This window comes from Thalassophryne amazonica, chromosome 1, assembly GCF_902500255.1.
Source record: "Thalassophryne amazonica chromosome 1, fThaAma1.1, whole genome shotgun sequence".
Classification (NCBI taxonomy): Eukaryota; Metazoa; Chordata; class Actinopteri; order Batrachoidiformes; family Batrachoididae; genus Thalassophryne; species Thalassophryne amazonica.
In genome coordinates this window covers 15,491,968-15,519,821 of record NC_047103.1, presented here as the reverse complement: position 1 = coordinate 15,519,821, position 27,854 = coordinate 15,491,968, and the positions used below count along the sequence as shown (strand labels likewise).

The 27,854-nt window shown below is 39.7% G+C and overlaps 2 protein-coding genes across 2 annotated transcripts in view; one reads left to right on the top strand and one right to left on the bottom strand.

Annotated features, from left to right (window-relative positions):
- Positions 1-23,826, top strand: part of cnksr2a (connector enhancer of kinase suppressor of Ras 2a) — a 184,965-nt gene extending 161,139 nt beyond the window's left edge. Inside the window, exon 24 of the mRNA XM_034165937.1 lies at positions 23,764-23,826. Within this exon, the coding sequence (XP_034021828.1) occupies positions 23,764-23,811 (48 nt within the window). The 3' untranslated portion in view covers positions 23,812-23,826. The remainder of the gene's footprint in view (positions 1-23,763) is intronic.
- Positions 15,483-27,854, bottom strand: part of smpx (small muscle protein X-linked) — a 35,555-nt gene continuing 23,183 nt past the window's right edge. The window contains exons 3-5 of the mRNA XM_034166002.1: positions 23,726-23,812; positions 22,809-22,961; positions 15,483-16,013 (exon numbers count right to left, since the gene is read on the bottom strand). Coding sequence (XP_034021893.1) covers positions 22,812-22,961; positions 23,726-23,812 — 237 coding nt within the window. The 3' untranslated portion in view covers positions 15,483-16,013; positions 22,809-22,811. The remainder of the gene's footprint in view (positions 16,014-22,808; positions 22,962-23,725; positions 23,813-27,854) is intronic.

Below are 27,854 nucleotides of genomic sequence, written 5' to 3'. Positions count from 1 at the left end.
GGCTCTAACCCCAAGGCGCAGCGGAGAACCGGAAAAACGTCCGGTGCCTCAACTCGACCATACCCCAGCCCCTCGGGAGGGGTGGAACCACCGAAATGGCAAACGGCAACAGATCGGGCCACCCCTCCGACTGAGGTAAGTCCCCGCAGCACCATACCCCGGCAACACCAATGACAAACGGTACAAAGGCACGCCGAGGCTGGAGTGGAACCGGGCCCTAACCAAAAAAAAAAAAAAAACGCCTCTAACACCCCCCCCCCCAGGTGCAGAGGTCTTCTGAGAATACTCAGTGACCAACCTGCACCACCCCACCACCCACAAGACAAACGGTCTTGGGGCAAGCGAGGCTGGGGTTAGGAATGTAGAGAAATAAAAAACAACAAAAGAAAACGACCCAACAAGCCCAAACAGAAAATACCTAAAAACACATAAAAAAGCAATAAGGACAAGAGTCCAGGCGGACATCCAACCGCCGAACAGCCACTCCTCCCCCTCCAGACAAACCTACAAATCACCAACCAAAAATAGAAAAAAAAAGAGAGAGAAGAAAAAAAAACCAATTACCCGTGCTAGGTTTTTTTTTATTTTATTTTTTTTTATATATGTGTATTATATTGCCGGTCCCAGAACACTTGGAGTCACGTCACCATTATTCTTTTTGACGTCTAATAGTCGGGACAATACAGAAATCTCTGCTCGACCGAGCTGCATGGGCTCGTCGACAGGAGGAGCCAGAGGTCCCGTCGGGGGAGCCTCAGTGGGGCGAAGAAGAGGCGGCCCAGACCTGTGTCGGGGAAAGCCCCGAGACGAAAAACCCCGCTCTGATGGGCGTCCTCTCTCGCGTCCACGCTCCCTCATCCGATCATCTAGACGAATTACCAACGATATTAGCTCATCTAAATCGTTTGGTTCGTCACGGACCGCCAGCTCGTCCTTTAATGATTCATTTAACCCGTCCACAAACACGCCCCGCAAAGCTGCGGCATTCCAACCTGACCGAGCAGAAAAAATCCGAAAGTCCACGGAATACTCCGCCGCACTCCGCCTCCCCTGCCTAAGATTCAGTAACCGTTGAGCAACGGTATTCGTTTTCACCGGATGATCAAAAACCAGTCGGAACTCCCGGGAGAAATCCTTAAAGGACCCTAACAATGGCGAGTCGTTACTCCACAACGCTGTGACCCAAGCTAAGGCGTCACATCAGAGCAAATTTGTCACGTATGAAACACGGCTCCCATCAGAAGAGAAGGAAGCCGGTCGCTGAGCAAAAACCAGAGAACATTGCATCAAAAACGAAGCACAAGCCTCGACATCTCCTGCATAAGGCTCCGGATGACAGATAATCGGTTCGAACACCAAATCCCTGGGTGACGGAGTTATCTGCCCCGGTATCGCTGATGCCACAGCTGACGCAGCAGGAAGCGGAACGACTTGCGCTGCAAGCTCCGTAACACGGGCGTCTGTTTGTTTAATTTGATTTGCGAGATGCTGTAATTGCTCCCATATTTTCTCTAAGTGTTCTTGGACTTTCTCGGCAAAAGGAACCGCCTCTGCCGCTGGGTCCATTATGGAATGGCCGGGAACTACTGTTATGTGTCGACGCAGATTGAGGAGCGAACCTGCGTCAGACAGGACCCAGCACTAAAAATAACCAGAAAGCGGTCCCATCAACAAAAAACAATTTATTTTTCACCTGTGCCTAAATAAATTATACAAAAAAACCCCAACCCAATGTCCTTCAAGAGGAGTGACTGCTGGCACGCTCTCCAGTGTTCATGGGGAGAGAAGTCCGGTGCTCCTGGACTCACTACCATCAGACAGACACCCCCCAGGTGGACACGACAAACTGACTCTCTGTTGAAGCACAGAAGATGTGAGGTACGTTAGCAGTTATAGCAATTTCTTTCACAAAACACATGCTATCAGCTACACATCAAGGTCTGTACTTTTTATCTTTATGCACATGAGCAGCTTCTCACAATAAGTGGAGGATCACTTATCCTGCACGCCACAGCAGTGAGAAGCAAGCCACACCATTCTCATCACAATTTCACGTATACTATGTAGCAAAACATCAAGTTACTATCTACAATTAGTCCAACAGTTAATTACCTTTACTGTGTGCTGACAGCATGTGTCCTCACCCTTCCTTGCTTCACAGGCTTAATGTGTCAAACCCAGGTGCGGTCCTCAGCGTCTCACAAACGAACATCACAAGGTCGAGTTCCCGGCAGTTCTGCTTGATTCACACATGCCTTAAAAGCAGAACGCCATCCAATTATCTGCTACAGCTGAAAGTCTTTAGGGCTGCACGTGAGCACCAGTCCCAGGTGCCTCACATGATATTGACGAGGGTGAGGATTCTTCAGCCAGCACCTTTTTTCCACAGACAAATCAGCTTCCATGCCACCTGAGGAGCAAAGAAAAGAAAACAACACCAAAACCTCCAGCCACACCCCCCAACACACAACAGTCGGCCTGCTTTCCCGGCTGCTCGGGATCTGCTGGAAGGGAACTAACGGAGGCTAAGCTACTTTGGTCCGCACCGAGTACAGGGGCCTGGCTAACTGTAGAATTTTCCACGGTGCGGAGCCGAGTCTCCAATTCGCCCAGCCTGTCCTCCAAAGCTACGAATAAGCTACACTTATTACAAGTACCATTACTGCTAAAGGAGGCCGAGGAATAACTAAACATTTCACACCCAGAGCAGAAAAGTGCGGGAGAGACAGGAGAAGCCGCCATGCTAAATCGGCTAAGAGCTAGTAGCTGCTCTAAGCTAGCAGATTCCTAAAAACACACAAAGTGAATAATGTGTAAATAATTTAGAGGTGATTCAGCAGAGGGAGTGCTTTAGTTAAGGCACGTGAAGATTACACTGTGAAACAAATCGTTATCTAGTTAACTATATCAATCTAACTGCGCAGATTAAACAGCTAACAGATACAGCTCCGGAACAGGAAGTGATACAATACCGCAGTGAGAGCCAACCACCAGTAGAGGCAAGCAAGAGTGAAGAGTTGGTTATACAACTAAATACTAGTTTAGTAATTCACAGGATTGCTAAAAAAGAAGTTTGAACATAATAGTTTTGAGTTTGTAGCATCAACAGCAGATGCTACTATTATTGTGAACACCCCTTTTCTACTTTTTTACTCATAGCCCAATTTCAAACGACACTGTTCTTCTGACCAATGTCTTGAATGTCCCATTTTCCTCAGGCTTTCAAAGAGAAAAGCATGTTCAACAGGTGCTGGCTTCATCCTTAAATAGGGGACACCTGATTCCTACCTTTTTTTTCCACAAAACTGACGAACTCACTGACTGAATGCCACACTACTATTATTGTGAACACCCCCTTTTCTACTTTTTTTTTTACTAATAGCCCAATTTCATAGCCTTAAGAGTGTGCATATCATGAATGCTTGGTCTTGTTGGATTTGTGAGAATCTACTGAATCTACTGGTACCTTGTTTCCCATTTAACAATAAGAAGTATACTTAAAACCTGGATTAATCTTTTTAGTCACATAGCACTCCTATTATTCTGAACACTACTATATATATATATATATATATATATATATATATATATATATATATATATATATATATATATATATATAATAAACTTAGCTGGAAACCACATATAAATTACGTGCAATCAGAATTGTCAAAAACTATAGCCATTTTGTATAAAGCCAAAGACCTACTGCTGCAAGAAGGTTTACTTACTTTATATCATTCTCTGATGGAACCATATATGACATATTGTGTTGAGTCATGGGGAAACACTTACAAATCAAATACCAATCCAATATTCCTTTTGCAAAAACGAGCCATACGAATCATCTGCAATAAACATTATCGTGAACCAACTCATTCTCTATTTGTGTCTTTAAATTTATTAAAATTCATAGATTTGGTCGATTACATTACAATTAAAACTTTATTTCGAGCGAAAAACCAAGCCTTACCGAGACATGTCCAGAGTCTGTTCCGATTGAGGGAATCCAGATATAGTTTAAGAGGTTGTGCAATTTTTATGAAACCACCAGTAAGAACAAATGTAAAGGGTTTTTGTGTGTCTGTGGTTGGGGTGAGGAAATGGAACAAATGTTCAACAGAGGTTAGAAGGAGTAGTACCTTAGTAAGATTTAAGAAACTACTCAAAAAGAACATCATGTCTAAGTATCATAAAGAAGCAAATATAATTTGATTTATAGGGAATGTTCAATTTATAAGTGGGACTTATTGTATATTTGAATGTGTGGGTATGTATATGCGTACATAGATATATAGATATGGGTAGGTGTATATGTATATAAGTGACTGTGTATCTGTATGTATATATATGTATATATTTATGTTTGTAAAGTATATAAGTATGTATATAGGTATATATGGCACAGCCCAAGCAGATGGTCACCCCCAAGAGCCTGGTCTGCTTGAGGTTTCGTCCTTATAGGGAATTTTTCCTCACCACAGTTGCCTAGTGCTTGCTCTGGGGGTTGGTAAGGTTAGTCCTTACTGGCGTAAAGTGCCTTGATTCGGCTTTCTTGTGATCTGGTACTATATAAATATAATTATAAGTGAACAATATATTGATGTGTATGTCTGTGTGTCGACATGTAGTAGTGAATTTGTATTTATGTAAATATGACTGATTAGAATTGCTGGACTTGAACTAGCAGGGGTGGGCGCTAATAAGCTTTGCTTCAGCCCACATTCTTTCAGACTCACTAGTTTTGTCTGTGTTTGTTTGTGGAATTGTTCATTTTTTTCTATTTGAATATTTTGTGTGCCGAATAAAAAACTTTGTCACTTGTCATATATATATATATATATATATATATATATATATATATATATATATATATATATATATATATATATGCAAAATTAAGGGGAGATCACAGGATGAAACTATTAGACGAACAATGAGACTGACAATAAGTGCCAATGACAGTGATGGTGACAGTACACGACAAAAACTGTCTAATGGACAGCTACAGAGACAGTGTGACAGTGCAAGTAGAATTTTTTTTTTTAAAGAAGGAAGACGTACATGTTTAATGATGAAGGTGCTCACGATAATAGCACCAAAAATCAGAATGCCTGGAGTTTTACAGGTGTTATGGAGTTTACTGAGTGAGTGTGACAAAGTACGTGTGCGTATGTGTGAGAGAAAGCTGTGAATGCATGTGCATAGTATGTTACGTGTAACAAGGTGTGTGATAATGTGAGTCATGAATGACTGTGAGGCCTGGCATCACTGCCACATACAGCAGCCCCAAAACTGCAGGCTGCAGAAGCCTGTAGGTCCTTTAGAGCTCTTATGGGTGTCTTGGTGGCTTTCCTCACGAGTCTCCTTTGTGTATGGTCACTCTGTTTTTGAGAGCAGGTTTACAATAAAGCACCACACTGTTTGCATTTCTTAACGATTGAATGATTGAAAATGATCATGTGCCCAGCTTGTGTAATGAAAAAGTAAAAGTAAAAGTAATGATATAGTTATTGAAACTATACAACAGCAGACTGGATAAATTTATAGATTGACACAACTTGCTTGATGAAAGTCAATATGGTTTTAGAGCAAAATTGTCCACGACACTGGCATTGCTCGATTCCTTAGAAGAGATCAATAAACATGTGGACCAAAGGGTAATAGTTGCAGGTTGATTTATTGACTTAAGAAAGGCTTTTGATACAATTGATCACAATATATTATTTCAAAAGTTGGAACTGTATGGGATCAGAGGAGTTGCTCTGAGTTGGATTAAAAGCTACTTACAAAACATAAAGCAGTTTGTTAAACTCGGGGAATACTGTTCTTCATATCTGGACATCATTTGTGGGCTACCACAGGGTTCTGTGTTGGGCCCAAAATTATTTATTTTATACATTAATGATTTATGTAAAGTCTCAGATATGGTTAAAACTGTGCTCTTTGCAGATGACACAAACTTGTTTTGCTCAGGGGAAAATCTGCAACAACTATTATCTGTTTTAAGAACAGAAATGATAAAGTTAAAGAGATGGTTTGATATTAACAAATTATCATTAAATTTGTCTAAAATTAAATTGATGTTATTTGGAAATTATAAAAAAAAGACATACAAATTCAGTTAAATATACATGGGGTAAACATAGAACGTGTCAAAGAGAATACGTTTTTAGGTGTCATTATTGATGAAAAAATTAATTGGAAAGCTCATATTCAGCATATTCAAATGAAGGTATCAAAAAGTATTGCAGTATTAAATAAAGTAAAGCATGTTCTTGATTGCAGAGCACTACATACTCTCTATTGTTCTTTGTTTGCACCCCACTTGACTTGTTGCACTGAAGCTTGGGGCAACAATTACAAAACTACATTGCAACCATTATTCATTCTTCAAAAAAGAGCATTAAGGACAATTCATAATGCAGGTTATCGAGATCACACCAACCCACTGTTCATTAAATCTCAAATATTAAAACTTAATGATATGATTTCGTTCAAGACTGTTCAATTAATGCACAAAGAGAAAAATAAAGAAGTGCCATTTAGAATTCAAGAATATTTTACTGAGAGAGAAGGAAAATATAATTTATGGGGCTTGTATCATTTTAAAATTGCTGGTGCTCGGACGACCAGGAAAGGTTTCTGTGTCTCCATGTGTGGCCCCAGATTATGGAATAACCTGACGGATGAACTCAAACCATGTCCAAATATCAATCAGTTTAAAAATCAAAATTAAAAAATGATGTTTTCAAGATATGTATCTAATGAAGTACGATGAGTTTGGTGTTGTCAGTTGTAATTGTGAACTTGTTCAGTAACATTATGTGTATGTATATCTATGTATATGTATATATATGAATATATATGTGTGTGTGTGTGTGTGTGTGTGTGTGTGTGTGTGTGTGTGTGTGTGTGTGTGTGTGTGTGTGTGTGTGTGTGTGTGTGTGTGTGTGTGTGTGTAATTATGTATGTATGTGTAGGTATATGTTGGTGTGTGTATACATGTATACTGTATATGTATGTAAATATATATGTAGACAAAGACACAGTGTTCACTAGATATGTTTATGATAACTGGATTTGAGTTTGTGCTGTTAAATGTGTTTGTAGCATGGCCCAAGCAGAGGGTCACCCCTTAGAGTCTGGTCTGCTTGAGGTTTCTTCCTCAATACATCAGAGGGAGTTTTTCCTTACAACTGTCACCTGTGTGCTTGCTCTGGGGTTTGGTAATGTGTATATATGTATGTATGTATGTATATATGGGGTGGGCGTTTATAAGCTTTGTTTCTGCTCACCCCTTTTTGGTCACACATGCCACTGTGGAATTGTCTTGTATATCAGTTTTGTTATTGACGAGTTGTGTGCCAAATAAATAAGTTCAAACAAGTGACAAGACTGATACATTTCTACAGTTCTATTAATTTGGCTTATATATTTTTATTTGACTTATAGCCTGTTGCAGATATTTGTTTTAAAATAGTGAGTTTAAATTTTAATGTGAGTTTAAACTTGTAATGCTTGATTCTTTTTTATTATTATTTTTTGAGTGTAATGCCATATATCCTCAGGGTGCCCAAACTTGTTCATATTATTGCACATCACATATGTTAGCAAAATTACAGACAATGAAAGAGAAACATTTTTTCACAACAATTTTATCATATTTTTGTGTATGTTTTAATGAAATGCATGAGGGTTTTTTTTTTCTGAGTGGAACTGAAAGGTTTAAAGGTTTTTTTTGTTTTGTTTTGTTTTACAGTGCAGCTAAAGCCTAAAGTGGAGACATAATGCAGGAGATTTATTATCTGCAACAGGCTACAAGGTGTCCAGCATGTTTACAGTCATCTGATTAATGACAAGCTGCTGTGTGACGTGATTTGCTGCTGTCTGTCAAACGGACACTGATGCACAAGTACAGGAACACGCCCATCATGATGCAAACAACATCATTTTTTATAGCACAAGATCTCTCAGTGTTTTCTGCACAGCTCATTTTGCACTGAGTTATGATCATCGTGGCTTGCTTCCAGTCAGAGACGTGCACGTTTGTATGTGTGTGCACGTGTGTGGGCGGCCGTGTTTGTTTTGCGGAAAGGTCACGCCAGTTCAGAATCTGAGTGCCGAGGCGACTTGCTGGGAGAAAAAGAGACTTAACGCCTGTTTAAAGTGCAGTGTTTTAATCTTTCCCACACAGTGTCAGATTCTTCCTTATGTTTGTTAAAACACCAGCAGTGTTTCTTCCTCGCCTGAATAGTCCAGCGTGACCCTGTGCAGGCTAAATTTAGCACCAGCTGTCCGCCGTATGTGTGCACGCTGACATGTGATGTGATGATGGATACATGTTGCAACAGTAGAGACGCGCGTGTGGGAGAAACTAGGCCGATTTTAATGCAACATTAATTCCTGGATCGGACTGATCGGCCGGCCTTTGTTTAGGATCAAAATGACTTTACAGAGATGTTCCAGGATAGATGGGCCACTTCTGTGACCTCCAAAAACAGCGTACGTCCAACCTTGTCAACCTCGGTTCTATTTTTAGATGTTTTGTGGGTTTGCTTTTGTGCCGGGGTGTTATTGATGTTGAACACAAACACCACGACATGCTAACTGGCTAGTTCATGTTATTGGGTGGAGCAATAATAATTATTCATGATAAACCACTTATTGTCACCAATGAACAGGTGAAAGCATCATTCAAAGTGTCTGGATACACAGACAGTTTTACTGTGAAGATAAATATGATCATGTTTATCTCACTAAATGTAAATAAACGGTATAAGGCAACTGATTACAGCATTAGCTACTTACCTTTGCCTCGACATCCTCTCCAGCACATGATTGCAAGTCAAGTGCCAATGAGGGGATGATTCTGTTTAATGGTAACTATAAGTGTATCTTCAACCAATTTCTTAGAATAGCCATTCTAAATATCCTCTACTGTATGTTTGCACATGGTTCAAATTTTGACCTTGGCCTGTGACCTTGACTTTTGACAGATATTACACAAAATTAAACTGCTTTCAATCATTCTCCCACATTTAGCCCAAATGGGACCAAAATTCTTTATTTTGTTCACATGTCCATACAGACAAAATTAAAATAAGCCATAAACAAAGCCTCTCTTTGCATTGCTACTGTGCATGAGTGCAATAGTATGACAGTAGATGTCAGCAAAATTCTATTGTACCTGTATTAAAGGTAATGTCCCCCAGGTGGAGATATTGCTCCATTTCAAGAACCTTGAGCACATGCACGACGACGAGCCTGTTGCTTATGTATTCATTAATTTAGTACAGTCAAGACAAGCAATCACAATGAAACACATTTTAAGATGCACTTTAATTTAGAATCACTCAGTGTTTATGGCATTATATTGTTTGATAGGATTGCAACCATGTGAGTTTTAATTGCAAAGAAGCACTGAAATAAAAATCATTTAAACTGTCTTAAGCATATATAAATATATACGTGTAAAACTTTTTTGTCTTCAATACTATGCCAGTTAAAGACGAAATTTGAAACTTCCAAATGTCACTTTTTAAAAATAAACTGTGTATTTTTATGTTCTTTTCACATGATTTAAAAAAATGTGAATGCAGTTCATCCAGAAAGTATTCACAGTGCTTCACTTTTTCCACATTTTGTTATGTTACAGCCTTATTCCAAAATGGATGAAATTCATTTTTCCCTCAAAATTCTACTTGCAATACCCCATAATGACAATGTGAAAAGGTTTTTTTTGTTGTTGTTGTTGTTGAGATTTTTGCACATTTATTACAAATACTAAGAAATTACATGCACATATTCACAGCCTTTGCCATGATGCTCAGAATTGAGCTCAGGTGCATCCTGGTTCCAGTGATCATGCTCGAGATGTTTCTACAGCTTAACTGGAGTCCACCTGGGGTAACTTCAGTTGATTGGACATGATTTGGAAAGACACATACCTGTCTACATATTAGGTCCCACAGTTGCATGTCAGAGCACAAACTGAACATGAACTCAGAGGAATTGTCTGTAGACCTCTGAGACAGGATTGGGAAGGGTACAGAAACATTTCTGCTGCTTTGAAGGTCCCAATGAGCACAGTGGCCTCTATTGTCCATGAATGGAAGAAGTTTGGATCCACCAGCACTTCTTAGAGCTGTGCCGTCTAAACTGAGCGATCAGGGGAGAAGGGCCTTAGTCAGGGAGGTGACCAAGAACCCGATGGTCACTCTGTCAGAGCTCCAGCATTCCTCTGTGGAGCGAGGAGAACCTCCCAGAAGGACAACAATCTCTGCAGCAACCCACCAATCAGGCCTGTATTGTAGAGTGGGCAGATGGAAGCCATTCCTTAGTAAAAGGCACATGGCAGCCCACCTGGAGTTTGACAAAAGGCACCTGAAGGACTCTCAGACCATGAGAAACAAAATTGTGTCATCAGTGTCAACCTGACACCAGAAAGGGCAAAGAGAGTGCAGCTTTCTTTGTAACCACTAACTCAACCAGTGATTTCACTGATTAACAGCAGACGGGATGAGTTCATCAATGAAATCACCTGGTTGAGTTAGTGGTTACAAAGGAATCTGCACTCTCTTTGCCCTTTTTGGAGTCAGGGTGACACCTAAATTCTTTGGTCTAATGAGACAACGATTGAACTCTTTGGTGTGAATGCCAGGCGTCATGTTTGGAGGAAACCAGGCACTATCCCTACAGTGAAGCATGGTGGTGGCAGCATCATGCTGTGGGGATGTTTTTCAGCAGCAGGAACTGGGAGACTAGTCAGGATTGAGGGAAAGATGAACTCAGCAATGTACAGAGACATCCTGGATGAAAACCTGCTCCAGAGCGTTCTTGACCTCAGACTGGGGTGATTGTTCATCTTTCAGCAGGAGAATGACCCTAAGCACACAGCAAAGATATCAAAGGAGTGGCTTCAGGACAACTCTGTGAATGTCCTTGAGTGGCCCAGCCAGAGCCCAGACCTGAATCCGATTGTACATCTCTGGAGAGATCTGAAAATGGCTGTGGACCAACGCTCCCCATCCAACCTGATGGAGCTTGAGAGGTGCTGCAAAGAGGAATGGACAAAACTGCCCAAAGATAGGTGCACCAAGCTTATTGCATCATATTCAAGATATTCAAGAGGCTGAAATTGCTGCTAAATGTGCATCAACAAGGTATTGAGCAAAGGGTGTGAATACTTATGTACATGTGATTTCTTAGTTTTTATTTTTAATACATTTGCAAAAAATTCAAAACAACCTTTCATGTTGGCATTATGGGGTACTGTGTGCAGAATTTTGTATTTCCTCCATTTTGTAATAAGGCTGTAGCACAGGGGTGGCCAAGTTCGTTCCTCGAGAGCCACATTCCTGACACTCTTAATTGTCTCCCTGCTCCAACACACCTGAATCCAATGAAAGGCGAGTCTTTCATTGGATTCAGGTAGCATAACAAAATGTTGAAAAAGTGAAGTGCTGCGAATACTTTCTGGATGCACAGTATGTTGTGTAACGGTTATGTTTTAATGACTGGTCTGATTCAGCCAGGTTGTCATGGCAACATGTGAAGGCAATTTGAAAAGGTGGAATTAACTCAGGAAGCAGTTTGGACAATTAAGACGTAGATGAAGCAGCAGGAGGAGACGCTGCACAGCGGTGGTGTTCTTCTTTTCCTTCAGTGTTTGAGCGTGACTTTTGACCATTCAGTGGAACATTTTGGAGCTGAAAATGAAGCATGAACAAGGAAACCTTCAACAAAAGAGATACTGTTGCGCCATCGTGGACTGTGTCAGATCAATTTGCTGGTGCAGGGAGTTTTCTATTTCTCAGATCTTGTTTAGACAAAACAACCTTCTCAATACATAACACCATAGATTCTGCAGAATAAGTTATTAACCGATACTTTTAGAAATCTGTTGTAACAAATTCAACAACTTGCCCGATCGTATACGGGCATAAATCAGCACACACTTCCTTGCTAATTTCCTCCCAGCGCACTTATTTTTGTGCCCACGTTCTAGAACTCAGTCTGGAATTTCTGTACATGAATGTGTTCATTTTAATCCAGCAGCAATAGTTGGTATTTTTAATTCCTGTCTGCTTCAACTCCTCACCTACACTGCTACGGCAGAAACATTGATCGCTTTCCGGGTCAAGTCTGGGAGCATGTGGTGGTGCACAACATGATGGAACTGCCTTGGGTCCTGGATGGCAACCACCCAGGCAGACATCCAGTCCATCCACACACCTCTAAAATATACATCGGTCTTCTGCAGACAGGTGAAGAGTGGGCATCATCTCAGGGTGTCTACTCAGTTGACATTGATGCAGGTGGCAAAAGCTCATCTTGCTGCAGGCTTCACCTCAGATATCTTTGGTGGCCACTGTCTACTGTCTGCTGACAGGTTGGCACCAATCCACTGATGAGCCAGAAATTCTTTCACTTGCATCCACTGTCTTGACACCACAGAAATGTGTACTTGGCAAGCTCCAGTTTAAGGGGAAAGACAGATGCCACTAAAGCTTGATAACAACTTGGTCTACAAACCACCAATGGTTAACATAAACCTGACCCTTTGGCGCACAGTGGTTGGCTTTGTGCCCACTGCTTAAATAGAAGAGTGCGCTTGGACATGCTCCAGATGAACTTACACCCTCTGTGCAAGTGCTTTTTGAAATCACCATCAAAATATTGCCTGAGGTGTCGTATTGTGATCCATGTTTGCTTGAATGAACCAACAACAGGAAGGTACATTTTAAATTGCAGCAGAAGCTTCTCCGGGCTGCAGCGCAGACAGAAATCGCTTTGATGCCTTTGATGAAGACGCGCAAACTGTAGCAGTCCAAAACTAACAGTCCATGCAAGTTTGACAAGTGACACCGCAGGCTTCTTTCTGCTGCTTTGGTGTAGAATCATCTTTAAGGTTCATGTTGTAGCCATAGTTCAATAATCGCCTTTTTTCTTAGCTGCTAAAGCTAATTTCAAGAGGAGTTTGTGCTTCTTCCAGTGGATGCATGTTCTTCATACTGCTCAGAAGTATATGCAATTTTGTGTTTAGTGATACATAAACATATCAATGTAGCTGTGCTTATCATCCCTGCGTGAGTGTTACAAATGATTTTTCTCCCTAATGGGCTTCCGGTAACATAAAAAGTAAAAAGAAAGCTTTCTGGTACACAATTCCCCACCGACCACATCAATGAGGCCTTAATTTGCTCTTGTCAAAAAATTTTCTATTATTTCATTTTGCCTGAAGTGCTTCAGTTTAATGAGCACTTTTGTTACTTTATGCTACGTTTCTTGTCAATCTCCAGACACCCACAAAGGAGGGAAAAGTCGAAGGCTTAACCAGGAATTCATCAGTTTGAAGCATGTTGCCACCACTAGTCGCACGTCCTCTCTTTTTACTTTGGGATGTGCTTGGTGAGGCAATCAGTTTCAAGTCACAGGTGGAAAAAAAAAAAAAAAATAAAAAAAATATATATATATATATATATATATATATATATATATATACAGTAGTGTTCAGAATAATAGTAGTGCTATGTGACTAAAAAGATTAATCCAGGTTTTGAGTATATTTCTTATTGTTACATGGGAAATAAGGTAGCAGTAGATTCAGTAGATTCTCACAAATCCAACAAGACCAAGCATTCATGATATGCACACTCTTAAGGCTATGAAATTGAGCTATTAGTTAAAAAAAAGTAGAAAAGATGGTGTTCATAATAATAGTAGCATCTGCTGTTGATGCTACAAACTCAAAATTATTATGTTCAAACTGCTTTTTTAGCAATCCTGTGAATCACTAAACTAGTATTTAGTTGTATAACCACAGTTTTTCATGATTTCTTCACATCTGCGAGGCATTCATTTTGTTGGTTTGGAACCAAGATTTTGCTCATTTACTAGTGTGCTTGGGGTCATTGTCTTGTTGAAACACCCATTTCAAGGGCATGTCCTCTTCAGCATAAGGCAGCATGACCTCTTCAAGTATTTTGACATATCCAAACTGATCCATGATACCTGGTATGCGATATATAGGCCCAACACCATAGTAGGAGAAACATGCCCATATCATGATGCTTGCACCACCATGCTTCACTGTCTTCACTGTGAGGTGATCAATGGGTGAGCCTTTGCCATTCTGGTTATTCTTCTATCCATTTTGACGGTTGTTTTCCATTTTCTTCCATGCGTCTCTGTTTTTTTTTTTTTGTCCATTTTAAAGCATTGGAGATCATTGTAGATGAACAGCCTATAATTTTTTGCACCTGCGTATAAGTTTTCCCCTCTCCAATCAACTTTTTAATCAAACTACGCTGTTCTTCTGAACAATGTCTTGAACGTCCCATTTTCCTCAGGCTTTCAAAGACAAAAGCATGTTCAACAGGTGCTGGCTTCATCCTTAAATAGGGGACACCTGATTCACACCTGTTTGTTCCACAAAATTGACGAACTCACTGACTGAATGCCACACTACTATTATTGTGAACACCCCCTTTCCTGCTTTTTTTTTTTTACTAATAGCCCACTTTTATAGCCTTAAGAGTGTGCATATCATGAATGCTTGGTCTTGTTGGATTTGTGAGAATCTACTGAATCTACTGGTACCTTGTTTCCCATGTAACAATAAGAAATGTACTCAAAACCTGGATTAATCTTTTTAGTCACATAGCACTACTATTATTCTGAACACTACTGTATGTATATATATATATATATATATAAACCTGTTTAGATCCTGTGAAGCCACACATATCTCAGCTGTTCCATCCTCCAGGCAGCTCAAAATTTGCATGCAGTCTGCTTATATGCATCCACTGACAGTCCACATAGTTTGATTGGAAAGTGTTAGCCACTTCAAGCCACACAGAATTTAATCATTTTGAGCCTTTCTGAGTGACAGATCCCATTAATTATACTTACAGGTCATTCCCCACAGTTGTAGCAAATAATTCCATGGAACATTTTGCAGAATTAGCCTTTTTTAACCCCTCATTGTTATGATGTGAAAGCCCCAACCAGTCCCAGCAGAAGACTGCCCCTCCCTGAGCCTGGTTCTGCTGGAGGTTTCTTCCTGTTAAAAGGGAGTTTTTCCTTCCCACTGTCGCCAAGTGCTTGCTCACAGGGGGTCGTTTTGACCGTTGGGGTTTTTTCTGTAATTATTGTATGGCTTTTGCCTTACAATATAAAGCGCCTTAGCGCAACTGTTTGTTGTGATTTGGCGCTGTATAAATAAAATTGATTTGATTTTGATTTGAAAGCGAGGCTGGGGTCACATGGTTTTGTTTACATTCTGTTACCAAAGGGAATTCTTCAGAAAGCACTGGGATTTGGCAGATAACAACAAAGCAGATACCATTTTCACTTTTGGGCTTTAAAGGAAGAAAAGAAAAGAAAGACAACACAGGAAATCGACTATGGGGGGGGGGGGGGGGTGGATACAGCCCCTTTAATATTGGTTCCACTGCTAAATAAAAGACTGCAAATTTTAGAAGAATCATCATTTATTGCAGGATGTTGCAAAATATAATATTTTCTGGGAAACAAACAACCAAAACATAGCTGACTTTAAAAAAGCAGTAAAAGCAGTAAAAGTTCACTTCATCACAAACTGAATGTCATCCTTTTGTATCCTTTGATTTATGCTGATTGTCAAGTTTTCACTGCAACAGATATGTGCGTCTGAACAAGTCATGTCAGACTTTATATGTGAATATTGCTAAAACAACCTTTAAAACACACACAAAAAACAGCAAAGAATACAATTCCAACTGAAGCACAGCCTCTAGTGCAGCTGAAGTAAGTCAAACCTGATCAATTCTTAAGCTTTTGAAGCAGTTAGGAGTCAGAGTTAGTGAGATAAGATTTCCAGCTTGATGAGCCAACGGGTTGAATGTTGAACGTTTTCTGCAGACGTTGGCTTCACAGACGGCTGTCGCTGTTGTCAGACATGTTGGGATGACTGTTGTAGTGGCAGCGGACAGGATGATTATCTGCTGTCGGTGTGACTGAGGATCCTAAAAGAGAAGAAACAGAAAAAAAAACCCAGAGAGAGAGAGAGAGAGCAGAGGTTCAGGTCACAATACTTTTCTTTACACATATCTCCTCTTCACATTCTGCCTTCTGTCATATGTTCTATTTCCATCTCCAACTGTCAAGAGCAGCGGCACTTTATTTAGTGCCATCAGCGGCACCTTTTGGTGAAGAAATTAGAAGCAAGAGCTTTTTTTAAAGTGTTGTGTCATGAATGCCATTACAGTAGAAAATAGATAACAAAGCAGATTTATATTTCAAACCAATTTGATTGATTTTTAAGTGTAAAACTGTAATTACTATTATTATTCTTATGATACATAAAACATTTGAATTTTGATTATTTATTTGCTGTTAGTTTAGACTTTTATCTTTCTGAAAACTTGCATGAAGAAAGTAAGGGCTACAACAACATGACATTTAACCCCAATGACCGTGACCTTCACTAATATAATTTGACCTCTGGCTGACCTTGCTGGGGCAATTCTTGAATCCACCTCAGTGTAAAGCCACATTTGGTTCAAATTTGGTCCAAATGTGTGTGCTAAGTTTGGTGCAAATCGGAGTGAAAAATTAAAGGTACAGTGTGTATGATTTAGTGTCATCTAGTGGTGAGGTTTCAGATTGCAATATGCCATCGCCAGTTACAATTTTCTTTCCGTTCATGTTTTTGTTTTTTTAGCGATGGGTAAGTATGTCCCATTGGGCTACTGTATCAACATCGCAGTCGGAAAGGCTAATGCTAATTATATGTATTTCTCACAATTTCAAGTTATAGTTTTCTGTTGAAACAGGGTAAAAAAAAAAAAAAAACTTGCATGAGGGAATGCCCGCTGAGAGTTGCAGTTGTCCAATTTCTTTAAAAAGCAGTTTAAAATACTAAATAATGGAGCTAGTGTAGTTTAGGCTAATAATGCTAGCAGTGTTTAGCAATAGGTATAATGCAGAACAACATATCACAGCACTGAGGCTCTGGAGATGTGCCCAGTTCAACACCGCAATAACGTGAACATTAACTTCAGTTTAATTAGCAATGTTGCTTTGGTCCCTATGTAACTATGTATGTTAGCATGATACTTAAAGAATGCAGAGTGTGATCAAACTTTGGAGGTACATTGGGTCTATGGATGGAAAGAAAGTAGCAGCTGTTTATAACTTTAATTCTGTAGCAAGTGAAGTTTTTTTCCCGGCAAGGTCTGCCAAAGTTGAAGCCCGAGTCTGTAAAATGTAGATGTGCGTCATCGCTGCACTCTCTGAGCTAGTTACCTGAGCTAATTAGTTTTCATAACATCTGTCAAAATAAACTGTATTTTAGTTGCATATCAAAATAAAAGCACATCTTGGGCATTACAGTGAGATCTTGGTATGTTGGTAAATTCTGACATAGGTTATGTTTCAGACGTAAAAGTTAATTAGACTGGTTTGAATGGGTAATCAAGGCTTTTCTGAAGGTTTGCTATAAATCCTGTATTAGTTGTGTGGCAACTGATGAAATGCAGAAGATCACACAAATTCAGTAAATATGTTAAGGAGGACAATAATTCAAGGGATGAACCCAAATCTACAAGACCTACACGGACACATCTATCGGTGTCGATGTGCGCTGTGGTTTTGCGGTTAGCTTAGCGCATGCTTCACTTCTGATGTAGCTGTGTTAGCCTGCAGCTAAGTAACATCTTCCTAAACCATCTCATGCTCATGAAAAGTAGGAGCTATTTATAACTTTAATTCTGTGGTTTTGTCTTACATCTTTCCCCAATTAGCAAAACGTTTTATGCTCGGAGGAGTAGCACCTCGGTGAGCTTGCGTTTTATCTCCTACACAGCACGACCACGCGGTTTGGGCGGGGCAGTGGGACACACAAGCGTTTTGTGTGTCCCACTGAGAAAAGTCCAACAGTTTCTCACAAACACACAATCCTCCAAGTATATATAGAATCTGACTCAACTCCTGCTTCCTACACACAGCCAGCAGGAGCAACACACACTGATCAACACAGCCCACACTGCCTCCTGGTGGTGACCTCCAACCACTGCATCTAATTATTGAAACAAAAACCTTGTTCTTTTGTTGGACAAATACAGTACAGCAGGGAAAAGTCTAAAAAACAAAGGATCTAATGTTTATGATGGATTACCAATCACAAAAACTTTAAAGTATAAATTTGATTTTAATTACATACCAGGATTTACTAAATTCAGCTTGACTCAGCAAAGGTAGAAACTGTGTCTTTAACGTCACACAATCAGTTGTTGGCTTTGGACAACAGCTTCCTGGTGAGGACATACATTTACATACATATCACAACTTAGCTGTTAAAAGTTGCCAAAATGGTTCACCAAGAATGCTGTAGAATGTTTACATCCCCAACATGACCTGGGACATTACTGGGGAATAAATCCAGAAGTTTGAAGAATATTTTTTCATAAGATTTTAAAAGAAAAAAATTCATCAGAGGTAAAGTTGATGAATCACATTACAGCTGAAGGTGCGTCTGATGTGAGCGTTTAGTTTTCTTGGGCCGTGTTTGTCATTTTGAACACGTTCAGCTTCCTCCTGAAGCCAAACTTTTATTATTAGCTCATTGCACTTTTCACCTTCACACAGTGACTGGATTTGCATCATTAACAAAGAATTTAGTGTATTTTGTAAACTCCACTTTGTGCAGCCTTAGTTTGCTTCTGATTTGCATTTTTCTTTGAGAACTATAAATGTGACCTTTCTGGTTTTTCAGGTATCACGGCTGCAGAAATAACACCTAAACATCAGTTTGTACATGTTTGTGAGCTGTACTATATCATGCAACATAATAATCCTGCAAGACAACAACAAAAAAAAAAACCCCAAGATGTTTAGCTTTAATTCAAGCGGTTTAACAAAATATCTTGTTAGCCATTTATGAGTTACATTTACATTCTAATTTCAGAGACCATAAGTACAGTGCTTGGGATGTGCTTGGTGAGGCAATCAGTTTCAAGTCACAGGTGAAAAAAAAAAAAAAAAAAATATATATATATATATATATATATATATATATATATATATAGTAGTGTTCAGAATAATAGTAGTGCTATGTGACTAAAAAGATTAATCCAGGTTTTGAGTATATTTCTTATTGTTACATGGGAAACAAGGTACCAGTAGATTCAGTAGATTCTCACAAATCCAACAAGACCAAGCATTCATGATATGCACACTCTTAAGACTATGAAATTGGGCTATTAGTAAAAAAAAAGTAGAAAAGGGGGTGTTCACAATAATAGTAGTGGCATTCAGTCAGTGAGTTTGTCAATTTTGTGGAACAAACAGGTGTGAATCAGGTGTCCCCTATTTAAGGATGAAGCCAGCACCTGTTGAACATGCTTTTCTCTTTGAAAGCCTGAGGAAAATGGGACGTTCGAGACATTGTTCAGAAGAACAGCGTAGTTTGATTAAAAAGTTGATTGGAGAGGGGAAAACTTATACGCAGGTGCAAAAAATTATAGGCTGTTCATGATCTCCAATGCTTTAAAATGGACAAAAAAAAAAAAAAAACAGAGACACGTGAAAGAAAACGGAAAACAACCATCAAAATGGATAGAAGAATAACCAGAATGGCAAAGGCTCACCCATTGATCAGCTCCAGGATGATCAAAGACAGTCTGGAGTTACCTGTAAGTGCTGTGACAGTTAGAAGACACCTGTGTGAAGCTAATTTATTTGCAAGAATCCCCCGCAAAGTCCCTCTGTTAAATAAAAGACATGTGCAGAAGAGGTTACAATTTGCCAAAGAACACATCAACTGGCCTAAAGAGAAATGGAGGAATATTTTGTGGACTGATGAGAGCAAAATTGTTCTTTTTGGGTCCAAGGGCCGCAGACAGTTTGTGAGACGACCCCCAAACTCTGAATTCAAGCCACAGTTCACAGTGAAGACAGTGAAGCATGGTGGTGCAAGCGTCATGATATGGGCATGTTTCTCCTACTATGGTGTTGGGCCTATATATCGCATACCAGGTATCATGGATCAGTATGGATATGTCAAAATACTTGAAGAGGTCATGTTGCCTTATGCTGAAGAGGACATGCCCTTGAAATGGGTGTTTCAACAAGACAATGACCCCAAGCACACTAGTAAATGAGCAAAATCAAACCAACAAAATTAAAGTCTCGCAGACGTGAAGAAATCACAAAAAACTGTGGTTATACGAGGTCTGTTCGAAAAGTATTCGACCTTTTTATTTTTTTCAAAAACCATATGGATTTGAATCACATGTGATTGCATCAGCCAAGCTTGAACCTCCGTGCGCATGTGTGAGTTTTTTCACGCCTGTCGGTTGCGTCATTCGCCTGTGAGCAGGCTTTGAGTGAGGTGTGGTCCACCCCTCTCGTCTATTTTTTATTGCGAATAAATGTCTGAACGATTTGGATCTTTGCTGCATCAATTTTTTTCCAGAAACTGAGAGACCTCCAGGTGGACACCGTTCGGAAAATTAATATGGCTTTCAGGGACGATTTTATGGGGATTACACAGATTAAGGAGTGATCCAGACGGTTTAAAGACTGCCCACAACTGCTGAGAGCGCGGCGCGCTCCTAGCCCGAATCGACAGCCTGACACCCCGCTGGAACAACCAGATCATTTCCAACGTGAAGGCTTTGTTGATCCGGGACCTCGTCTGACTTTCACAAAAAGGCTGAAGATGTGGACATCAGCACTTTTTCCGGCACATTCCACCGTTACAGGAGTTTTTTTCATGGAAAGAAAAGCGGAGGGACGTGCCACGGAACCGTTCATTACACGGGACAAAACCACCTCTGTGTTGGTCTCACAGGACGGCTTAAAGGTGGATTTCAGACGGCTGTCGGTTGCTTTTCAGTCGTGTGATTATCCGACTGTGATTGTGCATGAGCTGGACCTGCCCCAACATGTCCTGGAAAGGCTTCATCATGGCATTGCTTTGCGCCATGCAGCTCCACCATGACGCGCGGAATTCCTCTGCACGTCTGTCTCAATGTGCCGAAAAAATGCTGATGTCCACTCTTTTCACAATTGCTGTGCTAGTCAGACGACATACCGGATCAAGACAGTGTCCAGTTTAGAAATGAACGGCACATTCCACTGTTACAGGAGTTTTTTGTCATGGAAAGAGGAGCTGCATGGCGCAAAGCAACGCCATGATGAAGCCTTCCAGGACACGTTGGGGCAGGTCCAGCTCATGCACAATCACCGTCGGATAATCACACGACTGAAAAGCAACCGACAGACGTCTGAAATCCACCTTTAAGCCGTCCTGTGAGACCAACACTGAGGTGGTTTTGTCCCGTGTAATGAACGGTTCCGTGGCGCATCCCTCCACTCACACACCTCAGTCAAAGCCTGCTCACAGGCGAATGACGCAACTGACAGGCGTGAAAAAACTCACGTATGCGCACGCAGGATCAAGCTTGGCTGATGCAATCACACATGATTCAAATCCATATGTTTTTTGAAAAAAATAAAAAGGTCAGATCGTTTTCTAACAGACCTCGTACGAGGTCAGTTAGAAAACGATCTGACCTTTTTATTTTTTGCAAAAACTCCTGTAACAGTGGAATGTGCCAAAAAAGTGGTATGTCCACCACTTCTGCCATTTCTGTAGTAGTCAGACGACGTCCCGGATCAACACAGCGCTCAGTTTGGAAATGATCTGGTCGTTTTAGCCAAAGCTCCAAATCGTTCAGACATTTTCCTTATAATAAAAATCCGACGAGCGGGGTGGACCACTGTTCACTCAAAGCGTGCTCACAGGCGAATGACGCAACCGACAGGCATGACAAAAACTCACGCATGCACACGAAGGTTCAAGCTTGGCTGATGCAAGCGCACATGATTCAAATCCATATAGTTTTTGCAAAAAATAAAAAGGTTGGATAGTTTTCTAACAGACCTCGTACAACTAAATACTAGTTTAGTGATTCACAGGATTACTAAAAAAGCAGTTTGAACATAATAGTTTTGAGTTTGTAGCATCAACAGCAGATGCTACTATTATTGTGAACACCCCCTTTTCTACTTTTTTTTTACTAATAGCCCAATTTCATAGTCTTAAGAGTGTGCATATCATGAATGCTTGGTCTTGTTGGATTTGTGAGAATCTACTGAATCTACTGGTACCTTGTTTCCCATGTAACAATAAGAAATATACTCAAAACCTGGATTAATCTTTTTAGTCACATAGCACTACTATTATTCTGAACACTACTGTAACTGGACAAACTAGAATAAGGATTATTGTTCATAGAGATCATCACTTTTACAGCCAGCTTTCTTTAAACAAGTCATTGCATGATTCATGAACATTTTCACATCACTCAATATGTCTTACAGGAGTCATTAAGAACTACAATGTTGTTATATGGCTGAAGTAGGCAGTTCTCGGAAACTGAGTGACAATGTAAGAATGAGACTAGTGAGGGAAGCCAACAAGACACCTGTGACAGCTCTGAAGGAGTTACAGGTTCATGTAGATATGACCCAAAAAACAGGGGCTTGTCCAATTTTTGCCTGTGACATCCCCACCTTCATGGTGGAGTGGAAGAGAGAAGGATTTTAATACAAACGAGAGCAACACACTCATAGAGTGCAAAGCTCCGCCAACACTAGTTCCCAATTCCGCAAAATTTGACATTGCTTGACAGTGTGGATTGGATTGTTTTCTGTTGATAAAATTTGTCTCTTTGTGCCCGGTAAGTAAAGCTGAGCTTCACATGATTTCAGCTCACGTTTTAGAGCGACGCCACACAAGTACAGATACCTACATGTTAATCCTTGGAGACCCATCGTAGTTCACTCTTGACGTTCTGCAGCTCTGATAGATTGACAGCAGGCCCCGGCACTTTCACCGCACCCGGCAACGTCTTCTTTTCTTCTGGAGTCTGAGCTGTAGCCGTGGGTTCTCCTGGTGATTCAGCCTAAAGAGAAATTTAAAAAATGGAAATTGGACTGGGTTTGCGATTGTCCTGGATCAAGACAAAGACCCAAGCTTTCAGTGACTTCCTGAACTTAGCCATCAGAAGCGTATCTGTATGCAGCGAAAGCGCTGAACTTCAAAGGATTCAAGGATTCAAAGGAATTTTATTGTTATATGCACAGAAGAACATGTTCCCTGCACAATGAAATGTGTCTACTGCATTTAACCCATCCTAATTGCCAGTAGGAGCAGAATTTGCCATTAGGCGCCCGGGGACTTGTTGAGACGTTGACTTGTCTCGGCAGTGACATTAATTTCTGCAGGACCTCAGCCTTTTAAATTGAGACACATCTGGCAAAAGCTCACAGAGTCTTGAGGTCGCTGGACAGAGGTCTCTGGCAATGCTGAAATCTTTAGAGCAGAAGAAAGGTCCAGATCTTTAGGATCCTGGTGCATCCTGTCGTAATTTACTATTGTGAGCATAGATGCTAAAAGGCGACCTTTGGCAACAACTTGATGTCTTTGGTACCAGTTCTTTTTAGTTGAACCTTTGGGTACTGTATTCTTCTTTGAACTTTAACCATGGTCCTAACCCTTTATAGAGCAAAGCAGGTATAGGCCAGTGGGATAAGAGTTGCGCTGCCATTATGTAGAGTTGGATTTGATGAACCATCCCCATTTGACCCTTTGGAAATGGGACAGTTTGATAAATTTTATCTTTCACTCTCTGCTGTGTTTGTTCTTTTGTGTTTTTTGTTGGCTTACTTCTTCTGTGTTGACCGTCTCTTCTCTCTTCTTGACAGGATGTCCCGCCCCTGGAAGTAGAGCGCCCATCGGGATGTTCAAATTAGCCTAACGACCAGCAAGAACAGCCAATGAGATCACTTCAACCCTGAAACCCTGTTGTGTTTGCGTGTGTACTTCTGGTGTTTCTTCAAAACCTCTCATTTTGATTATGGCAATTAAAGGAGGTTTTTGTGCATATAAAAATAGGTGAATGTACACGCAGACCTGCTCAGACATATTGGCACCCTGAATTTTAAGTGCAGAATTTAAAATAAAGCATCAGTTTTGTATTATCAGAATATTTAATAAAATAGACAACAGTACTGAACAACAACAGCAACAATAAAAACAGAAACAATGTTTTCATATTGTGAAATTTAAAAAATACAGAATAAATAAATTTACACTTTCAGAGTTGGATATGTGAACATTTCAAACTCATTATAGCTAATTCACAGTACTAATTAATAAAGATAAACAGTATGGTACTGTAGAATAAATCTGTCAGGAGTAGGAGGTTATCAAAAACAGTAACTGTGCAAGACCATGAGTGAGGGAAGCCACCAGGACACCTATGATGACCATAATGGATTTAAAAGGTCTGTGACTAACTGGAGAAACTGCATGGTGCAACCTTTGTCTGTTGCATCACTCATTGCACAATTTCAAGTTGGTGTGCAATTTGAAATTTCAGCTAGTTTGCCAGAAGACACATTGGAGATAAGCCTAAATTTTGTGTTTCATTTGAACTAAGTCCTTCCCAGCTCCACTCCACCATGAATGAGATGCAGCAGACTAGAGTTATTATGCAGAATCTCTCCGATCCGGGTCACAGAACCACGTTAGAGCTGTCGCTGGTGCCTTGGTGGCTTCCCTCGTGCAGAGTTCAGAGAGCTGCCTGCTACGTTGAGGTTCCAATGCTGCCTGCGCTGACGTGTTGCCACTTTACTTGATGTACAGCATTTTGTATTGTACTGTAAGAGACTGTACATAAGCTTGTATTGTACAGCTGTACACTAAATATGCTACCTGTTGTTGATTTGTGAAAGTTACAGCTTCTATTTTTATGTCCGGATAGAAAGTTGTGAATGTTAAATGCAAAGGTCCAGATGAAATAATGCCATGACATTTATATAACCTATAACTCCTCAGAGCTTTTATATATTCAACACACTGATCCTTTCTAGTTTAAATGTGGAAAAACTGATTTGCAACACGAAAAAATACAATAGAAGCTCAACTGTATGGCAGAACACATTTTGCAGCAAAGAAAATCTGATTGGAAGTGATGTCATATGTGTAATTGTTGTGGAGGACTGAGGGGCATGCCCCCCTTAAATGTATGAAAGAGGGAAATTTGATTCCCCCAAAATAGTTATCTATTGATGTAATGTACGACACTGACTGAAGAACATGTGATGCATCACAAGAGATCTCGTGATGCAAGGACGATTAAATTTCAGTATCAGGTATTCAGTAGTGAGGGAATGTCAAAATGTCCGATTATTATGGCAAAGATTTCCTTCCATATGCAATACCCACAACTGGATGCATTATCCCCCCCCTCCCCCCCAAGCCCTTTGCGTAATTCTTTTATATTCTCAAAGTGTACGTTACAATTTACAACTTTGTAGTCGATATTTGTATGGAATTTGATTGATACAAAAAAAAAAAAAAAAAAATGACACCACATTCAAAGCAGAACACGGGAGAAACAATTAAGGATTCCCAGACTTTTGAATACTTTGAATTAAATTAATAAATCCTCATATTGTATAACTGTTGACTTGGCATTGATTGTTGACCTTTAAAGCTTAGCATGATGTTAACTCTACTGACATTCATACTGGGTGCAACCACTGGATTTCATTAGAACATTTAATATGAAAATATGTTAAATTTCCATTGAACCCCCCCCCCCCCCTCCGCACAATTTTAAATGAAACAAACTGATTAACTTCATGTGATGGATTTTGTCAGTTACACTGGGTCTTGTGACTTTGAAAACAACTGGTTGTATTTATGAAAACCAGAAACAATTGATGTATTGCTAAAAACAATATTGAAGTCAGAAATGTTATATTCTTTTAACATTCTCAAACACAAACATTTATTTGAAGTAATGGTCACATGTTAATAACTTCTTTTTAAAAATTTGTTTCATCGACGTTGCTGAATGTCACATAAAAATTTAGCAACGGCAGATTAAAGCAGAATGCCATGTGTTCTCCCTGTTTCCAATCAGAGTACCTAAATATTGTGCTATTTACCTTATAAATGTTGGTCTTAGACATCAATTTAAAAAATGTACCCAGTATAACCCATATAACATTGCTTGTTAACTGTGGCATTGGCCAGATAGTAAAATAAATATCCCATATCAACAAACATTTTCATAATGTCTGAAAGATAGATATTATTCTGATCAGTTTGGGAAAGATAATTTTAAAGTGGAACACCAGATTTAAAAAAAAATGATAAATACCTGTTTTTGATAAATATGTAAACCTGGTTTTAGTGTATTCAAATCACTTTGGAGTTATTGGTACTTTATTTATGCAGCACCAAATCACAACATAAGTCGCTTCCAGGTGCTATACTCCAATTAGACCATACCCACTGCGTGAGCAAGCACAATGAAACACTCAGAGTTTTTTGATTATATGAAGAAACCTCAAGCAGACCAGACTCAGTCGGGTGACCATCGGCTGTGCTGTTTCATTTATGTTGGACTGACAACTAGACATCACATTATGTTTGTTAGTTTGTGTTAAATCTGTAATCCAAATAGATGGAGCTCTCATAAATCATAAATTATACAGCTAATTTTTTATTTTATTTGTTTATTTTTATTTCTTGGAGAACAGGTTTTTACAGTACTTCCATTGCAAACACTCAATACTGTGTACTTAAAGATCCAGCTAACCATTTTCTTTCACATAGTATAAATTCTGTCATGAGGCCAACCGTGTGCAGGGTTTTATTCAAAAGAAACACATCATTATGCCTTCAAGTACATGGGAGGATATCAGATGCTGGGGACTGAAACCTGCTGAATGTTGGGCCTCCATGGTACATGACTGAGTATATGTTAACATTCCTATATGTTATGCAAATCCGTTGCACAAACTTGATTTGTGTAATCCATCTCAACAATTGTCAGAAACCCATTGTTGAACCCAAAAATACAGTACTTTATACTCAGAGTACTCACAAATGCACACATTGATGTTTACTATGATAATTATACAATAACAGCAGGTTTCTGCAGCCTTCTAATAGACTTTCACAACAAGAACAATTTTTAAAATGTTCTCTGTTCCATTAAAATAATAATAATAATTAATACATAATAAGAAACTGGGTGTGGTTAGCGGTATGAGACTCATATCTTAAGTGGTAGTGGCTACAGGTCTGAAACATTTTGCCGGTGCCCCAATACAGTAGAATTAACAATATGATAACAGTGTATTGCAATACTACTACTAGTACTATCCCAGTAATACCATGTGGCGATTACACTATGTAACAAATTTTTATTTTTGTTTTGTTCCTGGGTACACAGTGTGTTTTCCTAACCTGTTATGACTTAAATAGATAGAAAATAGCTGTTATTCCACAGAAACTTTGCTTCTGTGATCAGGACAATGATATTTTGAAATTTGTCTGTTTTCAAGAATATTCTCGATTTGCCTTCACTACTACTGAGTAGTCTTCTAGAATATTCATTAACTGCTAGAACTGTCCAGAATAATCTAGAAGTTTCCAGAATTATCTAGAAATCAAAGTTTGTGCTGAAAGTAGTCATTTTTCCATAGACTTTGGACATAAGCAGTTGAAATACACTCAACAAAAATATAAACGCAACACTTTTGGTTTTGCTCCCATTTTGTATGAGATGAACTCAAAGATCTAAAACTTTTTCCACATACACAATATCACCATTTCCCTCAAATATTGTTCACAAACCAGTCTAAATCTGTGATAGTGAGCACTTCTCCTTTGCTGAGATAATCCATCCCACCTCACAGGTGTGCCATATCAAGATGCTGATTAGACACCATGATTAGTGCACAGGTGTGCCTTAGACTGCCCACAATAAAAGGCC